This window comes from Leptodactylus fuscus, chromosome 1 (genome assembly GCF_031893055.1).
Source record: "Leptodactylus fuscus isolate aLepFus1 chromosome 1, aLepFus1.hap2, whole genome shotgun sequence".
NCBI classification, from domain to species: Eukaryota; Metazoa; Chordata; class Amphibia; order Anura; family Leptodactylidae; genus Leptodactylus; species Leptodactylus fuscus.
In genome coordinates this window covers 92737639-92758742 of record NC_134265.1, presented here as the reverse complement: position 1 = coordinate 92758742, position 21104 = coordinate 92737639, and the positions used below count along the sequence as shown (strand labels likewise).

The following is a 21104-nucleotide window of genomic DNA, read 5'->3' as shown; positions in this document are numbered from 1 at the left end:
AATAAACGCGCCCCTTTAGTATGTAGATTGCCTCAGTGGTTTCTGAATAAGTCCGTTTTTATTCATATGCTAATTAGTCTGGTGCACGATGCATCGTGCACTCCTTTTGCTATTGTTTCCTATGGCTGTATACAGCACATGCTGCTGCTGCTGATGATGACTCAGCTTCCTGTTTGCACACACACATAGGAGATAATAGCAGAGACGAGTGCTGCTGGGAACTTCCTGTGCTGGCTAGGAAGCTCATTAGCATATGAATAAAAATGGACTTATTCAGAAACTACTGAGGCAATCTACATACTAAAGGTAGGTGTGGAATAGCCTTTCTAAAGCCTAGGTAAATCCACAAATAGAAGTTGATTCCAGCCAGGTTTCGTGGAAAATTGAAAAATTCTTCTTTATTGTTTAAAAAAACATAACATGTATGACAGCACACATCTCAACAGGAGCATGGGCGTCAGACTGACGCGTTTCGGATTAGTTCCTTTGTCGAAGTCTTGCCGGGTTTTATAATCCGGACACAGAGTCGGACATGCAGTACTCTGTGTCCAGATTAAAAAACCCGGTTTCGCGGCGGAGAGCCTAAAACGCTCACCATGCTCACGGCCGGACCCGGTCTATGGTTTCCGTCTTCTGGCATGCAGAAGACGGAAACCATAGAACGGAGACCCTGAACGCAGGTGTGAACCTAGCGTAATCACATCCTTGCATAGCCTTTAGAAAGTCTATTCCACACGTACCTTTTGTATGTAAATCGCCTTAGTGGTTTTTGAATGAGCCCGTTTTTATTCATATGCTAATTAGCTTCTTGGTGTACCCCGGAAGTCTCATTGTGCATACTCTGCCTATTCTTTCCTATGTATGTATACAGCGCAGGCTGCTGCTGATGACTTCCTGCTTCCTGTTTGCACAAACAGATAGGAAAGAATAGCAGAAAGGAGGCTGCTGGGAACTTCCTGTGCTGGCTGGAAGCTAATTAGCATATGAATAAGAACGGGTTCATTCATAAGCCACTGAGGCAATTTACATACAAAAGGTACGTATGGAATAGCCTTTCTAAAGGCTATGCAAGTATGTGCTTAGTTAAAAATGACTTTTCCCAATGATAAAGCCCCTTTAAGTTCTGATATGGGTTACATAGAGCTCTCCAGCATTGGGCCCTGAACCACATTTCCCATGCTCCAATGCATCCATCATATATATCAACAACTGCACATTACTTGTCTAACTGCATGTGCTCAGTTTACTCTCAGCACTAGAGCTGACCCCTGTATGCATGACAACATGTACATTAGTGAAGTTTCCTACAGAAAATTTAAATTGAAAGACTTTACAGATAAATATGGTATATTCTGTCCCAGGCAGTGATTTGCTGTTAGATTATTATTTCTGACCAGGTCTGTGATCAGTTTTACTTTTTGATTCACTTTGTTGGACCATAGATTATTTGTGTAAGTATTCTGGTACCAGTGATCTAACTAAAAGTTGAAAGTTACTTACAGTATTTAATTTTTATTAGTTACTTATTTTAAAGTTTTCTAAAGCACTTATGCCTTTAGTTATTTTTGTATCATGATTTATGATTTATCCAATGTTTTCCAATTACTCAGAAGTACAACAAAGTCTCATGACCAAATAACAGTAAAGCATATTTATTTCACATTTTAAAATAAATCTAAACACATATACGCACTACATAGGGGGAATAAATTAGAGGGAAGGACCACATAATAGTCCCACATGGAGGTAAGTATGGCAAGATAGCAATATTATAGAAAATACTTCATGCATTATACATATTGGTCATCAGGGTTTGATAAAGTATTACCACAATTTGGAATAGTGCACATGACACATGAGGTGAGGCGTATAGAACAGGTACTTTCAAACCTAACAAACATAATGGGGGTACTAGACTAAGTCTAGTATACTAGACTAAGTCTAGTAGCACATGCCCCAACATGCTTTGCTTTTCTAGGCTTCGTCTGGAGGTACAAGAGTTCCGATAATTTATAGTTACAGTTCTGTTACTTGTGCTGTTGTAGTGAAATAACACAGGAGATTAAACATTGAAATTATTTTCTACTAAAATAACTGATGGTTATTATTGGCTTATTTTAGATACAAGAAGTGAATTCTGAAATCAACCATCTGATTGAAAAGAGGATGAGAAGTGATCCAGTGGATGACAAACTGACTCTTTTTCGACAGCAGGTGTGTCTTGCTGCCCGTTGAATTTTGTCTGGTTGCCGCTAATGTTCTGTTAAATTTATGAGCGTGCACTTACCCTAGCCATGCATTCTTTTCAAAGGTTCTCAGTTACATATGTAATAAGTCACTATTTATTTTGTTGTTCAAAACATTTTTATTAAAGCTTCAGAATAAAGTAGAAAACAATATATACAGTATGTATATGCGTGTGTGTATATATATATATATATATATATATATATATATATTGGAACACTTGTCCCACATAGAGCAGATTTCCACAGAGAAAAGGTATAAGGTTCACACATTAGTCAATATTATAGTCAATGTCAGTAGCCTAACTCCGATTTACTTGACATATTTATATCTGCATCAGGATTAGATATATGAATTACAGACATGTTAGTTTAACTTAATATGGTGTTCTTGTGTAACTAAAGACACAAATATTTTATATTGAATATACATCATTTTGATTGTTGACTTAGGCAGCTATCATTTCACGAAAGAAAGAAACAAAAGCTGAAGAATTACAAGAAGCAAAAGAAGAAATTGCCAATCTGGAGAGGGAGATTATGCAAAAATCTAGCCAGGCCCGTGACAGTGATGGCTCTGAAATGCTAAGAGGAGATGAGGTGAGAAACTTGTAGGGGAATGTCTTTTACAGTGCACTCCTGGCCTCCATTGTGTCAGTGTATATTCTTAACATGTACAATATATTGGTTGTTTTCTTGGAATACAGCTTACAGCTAAGGTGTACATCACTACCTTGATGTTAACAAGGCCTTAAAGAGGTATTTTAAAAATAAAACTTCTGGAAAACTCTTTCACAAGTGCCCCTTGGCAGCCACACATGACTGGTCGCCATTGGTTGCCACCCAGTATTGCCCCTAATACAAGGATTGACATCTGCAGCCTAAACCAGCATCACAAGTTCTCCTTGGGTTTTGCATACATTATGCTGTCTGTCTGCTACAGTACTGCACATGCATGCTGATCTTGAAGAAATCAGCTTAAGCCCGAGATTTTATTGAAAGAGCCATGATGCTGGCTGTAGTTCGACATGTTTATCCTTGTGTTAGGGATTTCTGCTGGGCTGTAGTGACAAGATTGGGTTCTCTTATAGGCATGACCATGGCCAGGATGGAGTTGGAAGTTCTTTTGCATAAATTAAAAGTTCTTTGATAAGACAGATAGAGAATACTATACATGCACTGGTTGGCACTCAAATTTTGTATTAGGGTACAACCCTTGATGGCCATCAGTGACTAGATGGGGTGCTCTTGCAAGGGCAACCAAACTCCACTTGCACAGATTTTAGAGAGTGGTGTCAAGCAATGTATTCAAGCAAAAATACGATATGCAAAATATACTATTAAAGAATATTTTTAAACCATTTTTCTATTTTTATTTTATTATATTTTTTAATCAATGCTAAAGAATCAATTCTGAACATGGAAAAAGAAAGTGAAATGGCAACTCTTTCTCCAAAGTGGAGACATGAAAGAGTGACAGATATAGGGCACCCATCGTTTTATCTTTCTACCTTTACTTTTTATTATATAAATTACACCATACATGTTTGCATCTGATATTTTTCTAAGTGCGTGTAACACTTGCATTTCTTATCATTATAGAACATATTTCTTGTCATTTGGATCTCCGTCGTCACTTGTCATTTAGATACTTTTTGAGCATATGTATCCTCATATTGAGAATACATATTGGTTGATGACAGGAAAAGAAAGAAAGGGGCACATGTGACATAAAACACTAGCTTGGAGTTGCATTGTGTGCGTTGCAGTCCTCATTCCATCATGTGGCTATTAGTAGACTAGAGATACTTGAAATTGTTTCCAGGAATAAATTATCCACCGTGGTCAGTTGAAACAAAGCCTCCAAGAATAAAGGATTTGTCTCCTGGTAAATGTAGCAGACGTCAGAAATAAAAAGGTTATGTGCCCTCCCTTAGGTTTTAAAACCTGCTCTAATTGCAACTAAAATAATACACAGGAACGTATTCAGTTTCGTCTTATGGTTTTTCATGATGACACGCAATTACAATGAAAGAAGAGCATGAATAAAGTTAACAAGAGTAAACGCTGCATGGTGATGAAACGCTAAAAGAGTGATTTAACATCTAGTTTTGTAACTGACTAGAAGAAATGCAAGACTGGCTGAACTCAAGCCCATTGAATCAAAACTGGCAAACTTCTGGTAGTAGGGGGTGGTCCTCTTGTGATAAAAAAAAAAAAAAAAAGAAAAAACTTGCACCGTTCAGGCTGTCCATTGAAGAAAACAGTCAGCAGTACTAACATTATGGAAGTCTATCATTATGAAAAACGGGTTACTAATTTTGTGATAATCTCTGTTGTTGCTATTAATGTACATATCGTGTAACTTATTCCAACTGAAGATCTAACAAAACTTGTATATGCATTTGTTGGTTATTGATGGGGCTATTTCAATATGCAATATATAGGGATACTGGTAGAAGACCTGCAGCATTTACTACGTAAACTGATAATAAATCTGGTGCACCATACTTACATTTGACCTATTCTCCACAATCTTTCATTGACATTTGGCTCTTTCCTGTTCACACATCCCCATCTGTCCTTTGACAAAGGAAAATCTCGTTAATAAAATCCACATAAAGTTTAAGCAACTCATCCCATTTCACATTACGTTCCAATGATGGACCTCACTCTCCATGTTCCTAAGTCCATGAGTCCATGTTTACAAACAGACTAAAGTCATATGTCTGCATGCATGCCTATGGGGAAATGATTGGATTCCTCCATACAATGATGCCCAAGATCTATCTAATTATAAAATCTGATGCAAATCTCCCGAGTGACTTTCTAGCCCTTTTCCACAGCAACTACAACTTCCAGTGGTGCTCGGACTCCATTAACTATCTGGGTGTCCAAATTACCCCATCCTATGCAACACTTGATGCAGCTATTTACCCGTGCCTCTTTCAGGAACTATGTTCCCTATTGGAATCCTGGAAGTCCCTCCCAATCTCCCTTTTAGAACGTGTAGCAGCAGTCAAGATGACCTTGCTTCCTAAATTGCTATACTTCTTCCAGACATTGCCAGTTGTGGTCCCCAGAGGTGTGATTAGAAGCCTACAGAATGCTGTATTCTACTTCATCTGGAATGCCAGATGCCATCGTATACCCCATTCTGTCATGTTGGCTGGGACAGGGTGGGGAGGCCTCATTTGCACTGTATCCACTTCTGGGCAACCATTCCAGCCTATACAAAGTGGATGGAAGTATAGAAGTTGTGGATTGAGCCTGTTCACCCTAACTCTTTTTTTGTGCGGCAGCTCCCACCCTCGCCCCCTCTCTCTGACTTGTTGGGTCCTATTAGGATTACGAGAACTATTTGGCTGGCCTCTGAGAGGTCCTCTATGATCACTATTGTTTACAACCCTCTACTCCTAAAAGGCATGACCTCCAGCATGGTTCGGGTGTGGTTGAAGGCAGGTCTCTATCGTATTGCAGATATGGTTGACTTCTACTCTTGAGCTGAGGCCCTTTACTTTTCTCACTTCTATTCTTGGTCCCCCATCCTCGAAGTGGCTTCACTACCAACAGGTGGTACACCTGGTTCGTACACTCTTTGGCTTGATCACAGTCTCCCAATCCTCCCAGTTTGAGAAGCTCTGCCAGGCTAGTATCTCTACTAAGGGATCTATCTCATACCTATACCAACTTTTTTCCCCTCCGTGAGATGGTTCGCCCTTAGTTCATCAATACATGACCAGATGGGAGGAGGCCCTGGGCCGATCAATTATCCCGGGTCAATGGCAGGTGGTCTGGTCCTGATCAACGAAGTCCTCTATGCGCATAACCCATAGGGAGACCCAATACAAACTACCTATTCATTGTTACCATACCCCTGCTCTCCTACACTCCCTTAATCCTGCCATACCATCGATATGCTGGCGGTGCCACTCGAATCATGGTTCTCTGTATTATATATTCTGGATTTACCTGCTCATATAGGGTTTTTGGAGGGAGGTGAAGGCGAAGACGGATACACTCTTCATTCAAGGGGTTCCATTAGATCCACTGATTTATCTCCTTGCCCCCCGACACCTTGGTAAGTTGTCCTCCTGATTTTTCCTATACCTCTGTACAGCTGCAAAGACCCTTATAGCACATAATTGGAGGTCTGTGTCTCTGCCCTCAGGACCAGACTTACTTTGGAGGATGAAGGATATCCGCACTCTTGAATGCTTGACAGCAAACCTCAATAACCCTACAGAGGCGTTCCAGACTATCTGGTCACAATGGGATGCATATTGTATTCCCCAGGGCCTTTAGGTCGCTGACGGGTCGTTTCCCCCCCACACACACACACACACACCTCTTTTTCCCTTTTGTTTTTTTCCCTTTTTTCTTCCTTTGTATAACCCCCCACACACACACCCGGCTTTTTTTTTTTCTTTTTTGTATTTTGTGTGTTCGTTGCATTGTTGTTATTGTATATTTCCGGTTACTGTTCCCTGCCGTCTGCTGGGATGTTTGCAACTGATTTTCTTTTTTTTTTAGTTTCTCTCTCTCTCTGATTGCTGTCTTGCTATTTATTTTTTTTGACAAAACTTTAATACAAATTACAGTTAAATCTAATGCAAATCATAAAGCTGATATTATTTTCGGTCAAGTTTGTGACATTATTAGTTTTCTATTATAGGGATCTGTAAAAACATCTGAAATGAGTAAAACGTAATCCTTTGAATTTGGTACAGCCATAGTTTATCTTGATTTCTTTTATTGGCTTTAGAAGGCTAGCTGCTGTTCACATTTATTCTCATTTTAGCTCTTGAGAATACTCATGGTGTTCTTGCACTTTAATACATGATAATATGAGTAATATCTCATTCTCATGGAAGTTTGCAAACTAGTTCTCCCCCAGACGGACAAAAGCAGTCTCACCTATGGCACGAAGAAGTAGATTTCTTCCTTCTGGAGAAGAGCTATTTTACATACTTTTATCTCAAGGAGCTTTGCCATACCTCAGCTGGATCACCCCCAGTACTTCCCCCAGGGTTGGTCATCAGCACTTGAATATCTAATTCATTTTTCAATACGTAATAGGTCAAAGGAGCAGCATATTATAGATACAAATCTGCTATGCCGTCCCCACCCACTAACCCAGTATTGAGGCTTCCATACCTCAGATTTAAGAGGCAGGGGTAGCTCCAGGCTCATGAATACAACAGATTTAAAGGCGTTGTCTGGGAAAGTATAACAAGATTTAGCCCACCGGACCTTTGTTAGCTTTATATTGTTCTTATAGCATAGTAAGATGCAAGATCCACCCAATGAGGCAATATGAGCTCACTTTAATAACTCGTCCTAATATGGGAATCTGTTGTAAAGAAGGTGAAATACAGAGGGGTCTTTGCAGTATTGCCACTTTTTTGTATGCCTTTTAGCAAGGCTGCGAAATGAATTGAATTATTTTAATTAATTTGCCATTTCAGAGAAGGATAATCTTGCCCCTGGAGTCTTAATACATTTCAGGCTTTCTCCTCCCTCTGAAAGCTATGACGAACAGTCTCTTTAATGTAGTCAATAGTTTAGTGGTATGACAAGGAAGCCTGCGTCAGATATACTTGATTCCTTCTCACTCTGCCAGCTCACTTCTCTTTTAGCAACAGTAATAAATTGACATAAAAATCGAGATTCGCCCGTAAGCTTGAAAAATAATAAGATTTTATGTTTAGGCAAAATCGCCCAGCCCCGCTTTGTAGTATCATAAGTATTTTAATAAGTGAAGCAGTAGCAGCTGAATGCTTTAACATTATTCCATCGTGTGCATGTCTTGACAAGCTAGGAGCTTGAAATGTTGTCTTATCTTATAATTTGTATGCCGTTGTAAAAAATGTATTATTTTTATTTCTTTTGCTGGGGCTGTTTATCCCAGTATGAATAATAAGACTTTATTCAGAACCATTACAATTCAGCTCATGCCCATTTCATAGAACTTTAATAGAACATACAGTTACCTCATGCAGAATGGTGTTTATGTATTTTATCCCTAGATTACTATTTTAATAGGGACTGTCCTTCTGTCTATTTATATGGCTGATATCATTTATAAAAATGTAACATGAATAAGCAGCGACAACTAACTGTACATTCTGTCCTGCTTAGAACCAACAGCAGGAGAAGAGGTTTCCCGTTAATAAGATCTATTCATTATAATAATGCCAGCACCTTAAGTGGGAATGAATATCATCTGGGGTTGGAAATAAGATCAGAATGCTGTTTTTTCCTAATCTTGCAGGATTTCAGGCTTCTGTTTTTCAACCTGTTTCCATAACCTGTTTGTCTTTGAAACTAGCAAATGTACAAAATACTGTATGAGTACAAATACTCTGTTTCCTTGCTTTTTTGGGACTTAACTATTGATCACATCAGATCGGTAGTGGTCAGACACTCAAGAGCCCCAGCTGAGTCTGATTAAGTGCTGCTTTTGATCAGTGCATGATGTGTATGATGTGTATGATGTGTCATGCACTGATCAGGCGCCCTGGAAGCCCCACGGAGATCGGAAACTGCATAAAATTCAAAATTACATTACCAAGTACAGCCACATGCAATGTATGGTGCTGTTCATTGTAAACTGTGAAGAGGCCACAGTGCTTGCCTGAAAAGATGCATTCTTCAAAATCTTGTAAAGTCCATGCAGTTTCATCATGCAGGGAGTTTAGATGCCTGTATGAGTTCTACATTAATCCCTATAGTCCAAGTTGAGTGTTGGCGAAGTCTGACTCACATTGTTGCTATATAGTGGCCCCAGTGTGAAACACATAGAAACAAGAAAATCAACAGGTGAGAAGATGAAACATGGAATTCCTTAATGATGCAAGTGGGAAATGTTAGTTTTTAGTGGAGTTTCCCTTTAAATAATTGAATATAACAGGAAATTTTAGTTTAAGGAATCCTAGCTCAAATAATACAAGGGGCTAAAAAACCTGAAAACAGTAAATAACATGTACAATCTGATACTCCACAACTATTAGCAAATCAGTAATAGAATCACTTTTTGACAGCTTTTTGTCTTGTAATAAAAATTTGTAGAAACTAAATGCCTACTGATATTTTTTCCAAAACTGGTACTTGAAAAAAAATACAAGTTGTCTGAAAGATAGAACAAGATTTGATAGAGCTAAGTTCAGGAAAATGTTATATATTCATGAAATGTGATGAGACCAAAGAAAAATTCTTCTAGCCTTCAGAGCTCCCATGTTTCCAGTATTCAGAAAGTCAGGGCAGACAGAGAAATAATGGAAGAAACGTTGGAATCACCTTGCGCAAATGTGTTATTCTGTTTATGCTGAATGGCCATGCCTCTTTAGTCTAAGTGACGGAACGTTAAAATGTCAGTATATCAGTATATTATCCTATTAATATTATAAATGTGAAAGTTTGTGAGTTTGGATGTTTGTGGGTTTGTGTGTTTGGATGTTTGTTCCTCAATCACGCAAAACCCGCTCGACCGATTTGGCTGAAATTTTCCACAAACATAGTTAATACACCCGATTGCGCAATAGGCTACTTTTCGTCACAATAGCGCACATACGTTTGTGCCAGGACCCCCACAAAACCCAAACTCACACCACCATCTCTGCAATCTCACACACTTTGGACCATAGCAAGCCCCAAAATTCATATTACCCCCTACAGCCTCGCCCCTAACCCCACACAATCTCATATACATATACTTTACCACTTTGCCCCTTACCTTAACGATACTCCAGGAGGTTCTCTTTAACGCTCCGGAGCAGCCATGTTTGCCAACCCCCACCGCTCTGACAATCCGCGACACCACCCACCCATGTCAATACCCCTAGGCGGTCTAATAAATGCAAAAAAAAAAGTTTAAAAAAAGTAAAAAAAATATTTAAAAAAAAAAAAAAGGATTAAAAATTCAAATCACCCCCCTTTCCCTAGAACACATATAAAAGTAGTTAAAAACTGTGAAACACATACATGTTAGGTATCCCCGCGTCCGAAATCGCCCGCTCTACAAAGCTATACAAATATTTTTCCTGTTCGGTAAACGCCGTAGCGGGAAAAATGGTCAAAAGTGCCAAACCGCCGTTTTTTCACTGTTTTGATTCTGATAAAAATTTGAATAAAAAGTGATCAAAGTAATAACATTTCCCGAAAATGGTAGAACTACAAAGTACACCCGGTCCCGCAAAAAAAGACGCCCTATATATCCCCGTACACGGACGTATAAAAAAGTTACGGCTGTCGGAATATGGTGACTTTTCAAAAAAAAAAAAAAATTTTTTAACACAGTTTTGGATTTGTTTTTAAGGGGTCAAAATGTTAATAAAACCATATAAATTTAGTATCCCCGGAATCGTAACGAAACACAGAATACAGGGGACATTTCATTTTGGTCGCACACTGAACGCCGTAAAACTAAAGCCCGTAAGAAAGTCGCAGAAATGAATTTTTTCTTGAAATCCACCCCATTTTGAATTTTTTCCCTGCTTCCCAGTACATGATATAGAATAAATAATGGTGGCATCATGAAGAAAAATTTGTCCCAGGAAAAATTAAGACCTCATATGGCTCTGGGAGCGGAGAAATAAAAAAATTAGGGGGTTTAGAAGGAGGGGAGTCAAAAACGAAAATCAAAAAATGCCATCGGCAGGAAAGGGTTAACTTCAAATACTTCTGTCCCAAAGTCACTATGTAAAGTTTCTCACAACACCATATAGCAGCTCAAATACAAATTAACTTCAACACAAAAGTCTCACGTATTCTCAGAATTATAGCAACAACAAGATACAAACTTACATTTCATATCCCATCCCTTATACACACTACGAAAACCTTACCCACGCCTGTATATACCCACTGCTACAATCACCGCAGACGAAGTCGCGGGTACCAGCTAGTACTATATAATACTATAAATGATAAAGTTTCTTGTTTTAGAAATGTTCTAATATGTTGGACATTTTCTTCTTTTTCCTATTCTGTAGTTTAAACGGTATGTTAGCAAACTTCGTGGGAAAAGTTTGGTCTTCAAGAAAAAGAGGCAAGAGTTAGCTGAACTGACTGCAGAATATGGTGTTCTACAAAGAACAGAACAGATCCTAAAGCAGCGCCATGAGAGTATCCAGCAGCAACTGGTAAGCTGAAGATCCTCTACAGTACAGTTTTTTATTAAAATTGCTATTTTTAGTTGTTAATAAAAATAGCACAATAATAAACATAGCTTATTCCATAGTTACTTGGTAACTAGAGAACCAAAATATTATTCCGCTCATAAGATGCAATAAATATTTATTTTCTGTTCCAACAACTTTTACTGAATTATAATATAGGACCGGCTTTTATAATATAAGTGATCCTTTTGGTTCACAATAAAAATTTCACTACAGTATGTGATGCATGGTTAAAATACCTGGTTACCCTCCTTTTTTAATTTTTCTGTAACAGTTCCTTGGCTTCCCAGCTTTCCTGTTCATTTATATAAAATGGCTACCAACTTTGCAGACTATTTTATGCACAATGTACTTTGGTAGTCTGAGATGCTCCTGCTTTTGGCTGATTTATGGATGGACTGACTTAGAGACCAAAGCACAGAGGATGGGGAGGGAGGGGGGGTTCATTGTATACCAGTGGTCATGTCTCCTTCCCCATTGGAAGATGTGCTTAATTCATGTACAGTACATAGTTTACACCGTGTCATGAATTTAAATGTATCTTCCAGGAGTCTGTGTGCCTTGGCCTGAATCTGAGCCAGCGTCTTGCTAGGGTACATTTCTTCCATCCATTACGCCACACAAGAGTGGTGTTAGTAATAATGGATTTGAGTTGGACAGTGATCCTTCCCACTTTGTGGTAAGTGGAGAGATCATGGCAAAAATGGTACTTTTGACTATATACAGTAAGTCGGAAGTGCCGATAAAAAGTCACAAGTCACCATAATAATAATACATTTCTGAGAAACTGGTGGCTAAATGAGGGGACTGGGAATGATGTGTTTTGACATAATAGTTTAACATGCTGTTAAAAATTATTGGTGCATGACAGACTGAATGTACGTCATTTGAGGTAAAGAAAATATATAATAAGAATATCTTTAAAGCATACCTCCAACTAGAAAATACTTTTTAATTTTTTAAATAATTCATTCAGGTGAAGATATGGTGATATAATGTATCTTATTTAAAGGGGCTCTATCACTGGGAAAAGTCATTTTTAACTAATCACATCCTTGCATAGGCTGTACAAATGCTACTTCACACCTACCTTTAGTATGTAGATTGCCTCAGTGGTTTCTGAATAAGTCCGTTTTTATTCATATGCTAATGAGCCTCCAGCCAGCTCAGGAAGTTCCCAGCAGCCTCCTCTCTCCTATTATCTCCTATGTGTATGAGGCAAACAGGAAGCTGAGTCAACAGCAGCAGCAGTCTCCCATAGAAAACAACAGGAGAGGAGTGCATGATGTATCGTGCACCAGTCTAATTAGCATATGAATAAAAATGGACTTATTCAGAAACCACTGAGGCAATTTACATACTAAAGGTACGTGTGGAATAGACTTTCTAAAGACTATGCAAGGATGTGATTAGTTAAAAATGACTTTTCCTAGTGATAGAGCCCCTTTAAAGAAATATGTTTACTAATCCATTTATCAGTTTGAATAATTTTCCTAGAAGTCTATGGAGAGGAGAGGGGGAGGAGTAAATGCTGGAAAATATATACAAATAACTGCAGCCACTAAACTCTGCTATACAGTATTATGCCCATATTGGCCCCTGCACACAGTATTATGCCCCACTGTAGACACCCATGTACAATTATTATACTCTGGGGTCTGTTCAGACCCCAGAGTATAATAATCGGAGACCCAGGGGGATACCAACATAAAAAAACTTATTTACCTCTCCCTGGCTCCGCTGCACTCCTTGGTGGTGTTGGCCATCTTCAATGACGTCCGGGACGTCACATGACCCAGGACTCAGGCTCCGATCATGTGATGTCAAACAACTAAGCCCGAAGCCTGTCTGGAGCCCAGATAGATGAGTAACACAGTAAAAACTGTGTTACTCATCTATCTGGGCTCCAGACAGGCTTCGGGCTTAGTTGTTTGACATCACATGATCGGAGCCTGAGTCCTGGGTCATGTGACGTCCCGGACGTCATTGAAGATGGCCAACACCACCAAGGAGTGCAGCGGAGCCAGGGAGAGGTAAATAAGTTTTTTTATGTTGGTATCCCCCTGGGTCTCCGATTATTATACTTATATTATGTTCCCTCACCAACCCTGGGCCTCTGATAATAGTGTTTTGGGGACCGCTGAGTCACTTACCAATCTTGGCCCCTGTCGGGATCGATAAGTAAATAGGGTCCGTTACAGTCTGGAGTAACTCCAAGCGGTAATGGCCTATTTAGAAAAAAAAATGCAGCGGTAGCAGCTGTCGCCGGGCCCCTAATGTCCCGGACCCTGTGGCAGCTGCTACCGCTGCTACCCCGATAGTTACGCCCCTGGTGTGAAGCTAAAGGTGGTATGGATGCTACAGAGATAAACAGTCTGAGTGAAGATGAGGAGGAGAGCAATTTAATAAGTGGAGAAGTAAGATTTCTTTCATGAGATATATTACAAAGTTTCTTATATATGTACTATTAATTTATATAGGCACACTTTACTTACATAGGTACACTTTAGGAATAAATAATGTCATGGGTTCTGCAAAAATAGAGATTGTGATACCAATGTGAAGAAAACTTTAAATGTCCATAAATTGAAAGGGTTTGAACTGGGCATTTCTGCTATTGTTTTATTGTTACAGTCCTATGAAAAAGTTTGGGCACCCCTATTAATCTTAATCATTTTTAGTTCTAAATATTTTGGTGTTTGCAACAGCCATTTCAGTTTGATATATCTAATAACTGATGGACACAGTAATATTTCAGGATTGAAATGAGGTTTATTGTACTAACAGAAAATGTGCAATATGCATTAAACCAAAATTTGACCAGTGCAAAAGTATGGGCACCTCAACAGAAAAGTGAGATTAATATTTAGTAGATCCTCCTTTTGCAAAGATAACAGCCTCTAGTCACTTCCTGTAGCTTTTAATCAGTTCCTGGATCCTGGATGAAGGTATTTTGGACCATTCCTCTTTACAAAACAATTCAAGTTCAGTTAAGTTTGTTGGTCGCCAAGCATGGACATCCCGCTCTCAAATGATCTGAAAACAAAGATTTTTCAACATAGTTGTTCAGGGGTCGCATGGATTCTACTCAGTATCAGCAGATTCTTGAGAATAATGTTCAAGAATCAGTGACGAAGTTGAAGTTACGCCAGGGATGGATATTTCAGCAAGACAATGATCCAAAACACCACTCCAAATCGACTCAGGCATTCATGCAGAGGAACAATTACAATGTTTTGGAATGGCCATCCCAGTCCCCAGACCTGAATATCATTGAACATCTGTGTGATGATTTGAAGCGGGCTGTCCATGCTCGGCGACCATCAAACTTAACTGAATTTGAATTGTTTTGTAAAGAGGAATGGTCCAAAATACCTTCATCCAGGAACTGATTAAAAGCTACAGGAAGCGACTAGAGGCAAAAGGAGGATCTACTAAATATTAATGTCACTTTTCTGTTGAGGTGCCCATACTTTTGCATCGGTCAAATTTTGGTTTAATGCATATTGCACATTTTCTGTTAGTACAATAAACCTCATTTCAATCCTGAAATATTACTGTGTCCATCAGTTATTAGATATATCAAACTGAAATGGCTGCTGCAAACACCAAAATATTTAGAATTAAAAATGATTAAGATTAATAGGGGTGCCCAAACTTTTTCATAGGACTGTATATACAGCATCTTTAGTTCTGATTTTAGTATTGCTGCTATTTTTGTGAAAATAGGCCCAATATGCAATAGCAGCTCTCCAGTAGGGTTGAGCCGATCTTGAGATTTCAGGATCGATTTTAAAATCCGATTTCTGATCATTTTCCAGCCGATCGCAATCGTGAAATTTGCTCGATCGGGAAATATCGCTCAACCCTATTAATGATATATACATGAATAGAGTTGAGCCGATCTTGAGATAACCTCTGACCTCAATCCCGCTGGAAAAGATCGTGATCGGAATTCCGATCGTGATCGTGAAATTTACTCAATCGCGGATCGGAATCAGATCTTTTCTGATCCCTATCATTCAACCCTACCCAGTGAAGCTCTTAAAATCTGTGGGGTTATTACAATAATAGATGGGCAATTCTGTGATGATGGCAGCTTCAGTTATTTTAGATTAGGGCACAATTAAAGGGGAATTAAATTGGAAAATACCGTATATACTCGAGTATAAGCCAACCCGAATATAAGCCGAGGCCCCTAATTTTACCACAAAAACTGGGAAAACGTATTGACTTTGGGTATAAGCCGAGGGGGGGAAATGCAGAAGCTACTGGAAATTCAAAAATTAAAATGGTCAGAGTTTTTGGGTGCAGTAGATGCTGGGTGCTCTGGAAGGGGAGGGGGTGTTTTGGTGGTTGTCTGTCTGCCCCTTCTCTGAGCTTGAGGACTGTCCCCCCCCCCCCACTTGGAATTCAGCCTGGCTGAATATAGGGTATCTGCAGTGCTCCTATTAACCCCTTCCCGACGGAACAGGAGCACTACAGATACCATATATTCAGTAGACCGGGCACTTTCAGACACAGGGATACCTAATGAGTATGTGTTTCACAGTAACATTCAACTTTTATATGTATTCTAGGGAAAGGAGGGATTTAGAACTTTTATTTATATTATTTCTTTACTATATGTTTTTAAAGCTTTTTCACTCATTTATGAGAGATTCTATAAATTATTATTGCGGCTGGTCATAGACACCCCCCCCCCCCCTCCCTGAAAAACTCTGCTTATACTTAAGTATATACGGTACTTATTTATTTCTTATTTGCTATTTTTTGCATGATGAAATTGTTTTGTTACAGCATTTAGATATATATTTTTCCTCAACCTATAATGCTTACTATATAATTGGCAATGCAGATGAGCCCTGACTGCTAATGAAATATGTGTGAAAACCTAGAACAGCATGCATGTGCAGGAGCAGAACTGAATAGACTTTGCAGCTCTCATTGGATAGACAAACACAGAGATACGCATTATTCTTTGGGTAGAAAGGAAATATGTGAAATGATATCTTGTGCAAATAAAGCTGGGCTTATTAGCCATTACAGTCAAGATAGGCATGGATTGCAAAAGTAAATGATTAAATCGTGCAGCACTTTTACGATATAGGTTTCATTATAAAGACATTTTCATTAGAAATGGCTACTAAACATGGATTTTTCATCTGGTTAATACTATAAGAGAGACTCTGGAATATGTCAAAGAGAATTTACATGGATCTTGATGACTTGGTAACTTGTGGAGCGGGTTAGACAAAGTACATCACTCCAAAGTTGTCAAGAAGCCAAATACTAAGCTACAGTCAAAGGATTTCCCATGCCCATTAAAATTCACCATCCAGTAGAATAACTTGCATGTCTTCCTCTAAAACCGATACTATTTATAGAGTGGAAAATTCTGGATTTTGGCTATAGACATAGGGCCGTTCTTATGCAAATCCAAGCAATTGATTGAAATATATTTATGGTAACATTTCAGCGAAAAGTAGTACATTCTGTGACTGCCTGGAAGGGCCAGATGTTGCCAGCTGACACATCTCTACACCATTCCTTTGCATTAAAACTGATGTTTTTAATCCGATTTTCTGAGTGAGCTAACAAGATGTGGAAGCAGAAGTAACTTTGAAGTATAAAAAGTGAAGGAACTACTACTTTCCTTATGCTTTCATCATATTGCATATACATATAGGTAGAAAAGATTTGTAAATACATACATAAACATTGGGGCAAGTATACCTATCAAAATGTGGCAGAATTCTGATGTAATTGCTGCAAGAAACTAACTTTGTACCATATTTGCTAGCACATCTCGTTTGACAAGGAATTTAGCTTAGTTGGAAAGGAGACAATAATTAATATGTGTCAATATACACCAAAATTTAGGCATAATGTAAGTCAACCAGAGGTGGTATAAGCCTAGATTGGACATTCTATAAATACAATAAATTTCTCATCCTGCATAAACCCCTTAAAGGTACACTCTGGTGATTTCGTTGACTCATATTGTCTGAAAGATCATCCACTTAATAATAATCATTGAATACTTAGTATCCTTCCTTATCCTGCTTTTCACCTACTTCAATAAGTCACATGATAACAGCATGACCTGTTTTTCTAGCATGGGTTACTATGCAATCAGAAGATCTCTTTCTGCTGCCTGAATGCACTATTGAGAACTACTGTGTGACCTTTCAATTCATCAGAGCCAGGGGCGTAACTACCGTGGTAGCAGCAGTAGCAGCTGCCACAGGGCCCGGGCCATTAGGGGGCCCGGTGACAGCCGCTACCGCTGCGTTTTTTTTTCAATAGGCAGTTACGGGCCCTATTCACTTGCCGATCCTGGCTGGGCCGGGATCGGCAAGTGACACCGCGGGCCCCACAGGGGCTATCATTATACTCGGGGGTCTTTGCAGACCCCCGAGTATAATGACCGGCGGATCGGGAGAGGTAATAAACATAAAAAACTGTTACTTACCTCTCCGCGATCCTGCCAGGCCTCCTTCCTACTGTTGTCTGACGTCACATGAACCCAGCATGCTTCCTGGGTCATGTGACGTCCGACGTCATTAACGAAGGACGCGAGAGGAGGACAGCACAGGAGCCGGGGAACAGGTAAGAAGCAACAGTGGTTTTTTCTTTAATGTTTTTATTCCCGATTTAGTCTCCGATTATTATACTCTGGGGTCTGAAAAGACCCCAGAGTATAATAATTGTTTATGGGTGTCCACAGAGGGACACTATTGGGGTTAACACTGTGTGCAGGGGACACTATAGGGGTTAACACTGTGTGTGCAGGGGACACTATAGGGGTTAACACTGTGTGTGCAGGGGACACTATAGAGGTTAACACTGTGTGTGCAGGGGACACTATTGGGGTTAACACTGTGTGTGCAGGGGACACTATAGGGGTTAACACTGTGTGTGCAGGGGACACTATAGGGGTTAACACTGTGTGTGCAGGGGACACTATAGGGGTTAACACTATGTGTGCAGGGGACACTATTGGGGTTAACACTGTGTGTGCAGGGGACACTATTGGGGTTAATACTGTGTGTGCAGGGGACACTATTGGGGTTAATACTGTGTGTGCAGGGGACAGTAAGTAAGGGACATAATAGAGTGCGGAGGAGGGGGTCAGTCGAGGTCTTCGGCGTCAGTTGGGATGGGGGGGGGGGGGCATGTCAAAAGTTCGCCACGGGGCCCCGCCATTCCTAGTTACGCCACTGATCAGAGCATTACCTCTGTTCTTCAGTGCTAGCCCTTCTGTCAATATGCCTTTTATCCTCCTCTGCCTCTCACACGATCTCTTTCCTATAGCCCTCTCACACTGCCCATTGTTCACCCCTTGCTTACAGTTAGGTCACCATGCCTTTGTTACCTTCCCCAGTGTTTTCAGGAGCAGTTGGTGCAGCTCCAGAACCTTTGGCATAACATAATATTTAGATGGTCTGTTATTAGCTCTGCAGTCTTTTTCAGAATCAGGAACCCCCTGTAGACATCAGTGCAGATATTAGACATGCGTACAGGTACTATACATGCATCAGAATTATCATACTTTAAATCGACTTCCATTAATGCATTGCATAGCTGAAAAAAACACTGGAGTGTAGTTTTAATTAATTTCACACATGTTTAGACTGTCAGTACTAAGTTTACATTGTTTAGTTATGTGATGTTAATGTTTGTTAAAAGTAGAAGTTCAGTTGTGTGTATGTCTGGTGTCGTGACCTAATGCCCAGAAGCTCAGTAATTTCTTGACAAAGCAACTCTGTTGCTGTCTATACTGTTTTTAACATGGGTGTACCCAAGAAAATATATCAGAAACTCTCTTTACTATCCAGACAATTTTAGACTGCATCTAGTCTTGAAGGGAAACCTGAGAGTGCTTCCCGACCCTCACCAGCGTTTTCAGGCTACTGGTTACTTTGGTTACAACTGTCGTAAGAACATTCTTCTTGACCAGTGCTCTGCATTGATCAACTGATATTAGCAGAGTGTATGGAGCCAGAACAAGATATTTCCATAGACTTTACTGTGCATTTCAGCTCTTATTCATTTCAATGTGAGGTGAGCTGCAATAGCACAGCCGGGCCACTACATAGTGTCTGCTTCCAGCTCTCCGTACACAGTGCTATGATCAGCTGATTGCTTATAGACCAGTGGCTGCCTCACTCCCTGATCCACACAATGATCTGTCCTAAGGAAAGGCCATTTAGGCTTGTGCGATGGGAGTCTCTGCCATAGTCTCCATGTATCACTAGACTAATTATTGGTTTTGGACATCCCTTTCGCGTTCAACTCTAAAGGACCCTGCAGTTAAGTCCCCTGATCAACTTGTTTTGAAATTTATATATGTGTATATATATATATATATATATATATATATATATATATATATATATAATATTTTTATTTTTTTTCTGAATTGTATTTAATATATATTCTTTATTTCTTTTGAAGCAAACCATAGAACAGAAAAGGGGAATATCAGGATACAGTGACACACAGGAAGAATTGGAGAGGGTGTCTGCCTTGAAGAGTGAAGTGGATGAAATGAAGGGCCGAACACTAGATGACATGTCTAATATGGTAATTATTTTTAAAACAATATCTGATAAATCTGATATTTTAAAATACTATAAACTATTACAGCCTCACTTTGTGAATTGAAATAGTTGCCTATAAAAGACATCGATATATTGGAGCAAGTCCAGAGAAGAGCAACCAAAATGGTGGAAGGTCTGCAAACCATGTCCTATGAGGAGCGGCTAAAAGAACTGGGATTGTTTAGTTTGCAGAAGAGAAGGCTGAGGGGAGATTTAATAGCAGTCTACAAATATCTGAAAGGTAGTCACAGTGCAGAGGGATCTACCCTATTCTCATTAGCACAAGGAAGTACAAGAAGCAATGGGATGAAACTAAAGGGAAAGAGATGCAGAATAGACATTAGGAAAAACTTTCTGACAGTGAGGGTAGTGAGAGAGTGGAATAGGCTGCCACGGGAGGTGGTGGGCGCTCCATCAATGGAAATCTTCAAGCGGAATCTGGATAAACATATGCTGGGATGATTTAGGAAAACCTGCACTCGCAGGGGGTTGGACTCGATGGCCCTTGAAGTCCCTTCCAACTCTACCATAAAAAAAAATAAATAAATAAAAAAATGAAGTTTAATTTCAGGTCAGTGGAACTGAGCTGAAAATCAAACATATTCCATGACCATTTATCACCTATCCACAAGATATGGGTTAAAGGGGTTGTCCGGGATAACTGGAAAACCCTATACTAATATAAACTCCCCGCCCGATATTCCCCTCTCCTGATTGGAGTACAACCAGTTTACTGCCTTTCTCGAAAGTTCTCCTTGCAGCCCCTGCTCTCCTCTACCCCAACTGCCTTGGAGAGTATCTTCCTCCAGTCCGGGGGGCCCATCGCACACACACTCTCGCTCCTCTACGACACCCTTCTGACTGCTGCTACCCCAGCCCCCCCCCCCCATACCAGACCTTAGGACACAGACCTCGATTTGCACCTCTCTCCTGCTGATTGGGCCTGCTCCTTCCTGCTGGTTCATAACCTACCATTGCCCTGCAGTGCCCAGGAAAAGAACTTTAAGATCCTGACCTGCGGGTACCGCTGTCCAGTTCTCCTTCATAGATTTTACCCTACTGTCTCTGATGCT

General features: G+C 39.8%; 1 protein-coding gene across 1 annotated transcript in view; it reads left to right on the top strand.

The window, feature by feature from the left end:
• The window catches only part of IFT81 (intraflagellar transport 81), a 105607-nt gene that overhangs the window by 49051 nt on the left and 35452 nt on the right, over positions 1 to 21104 (top strand). The window contains exons 10-13 of the mRNA XM_075273435.1: positions 2122 to 2214; positions 2700 to 2846; positions 11240 to 11389; positions 19886 to 20014. Of these exons, the coding sequence (XP_075129536.1) occupies positions 2122 to 2214; positions 2700 to 2846; positions 11240 to 11389; positions 19886 to 20014 (519 nt within the window). The remainder of the gene's footprint in view (positions 1 to 2121; positions 2215 to 2699; positions 2847 to 11239; positions 11390 to 19885; positions 20015 to 21104) is intronic.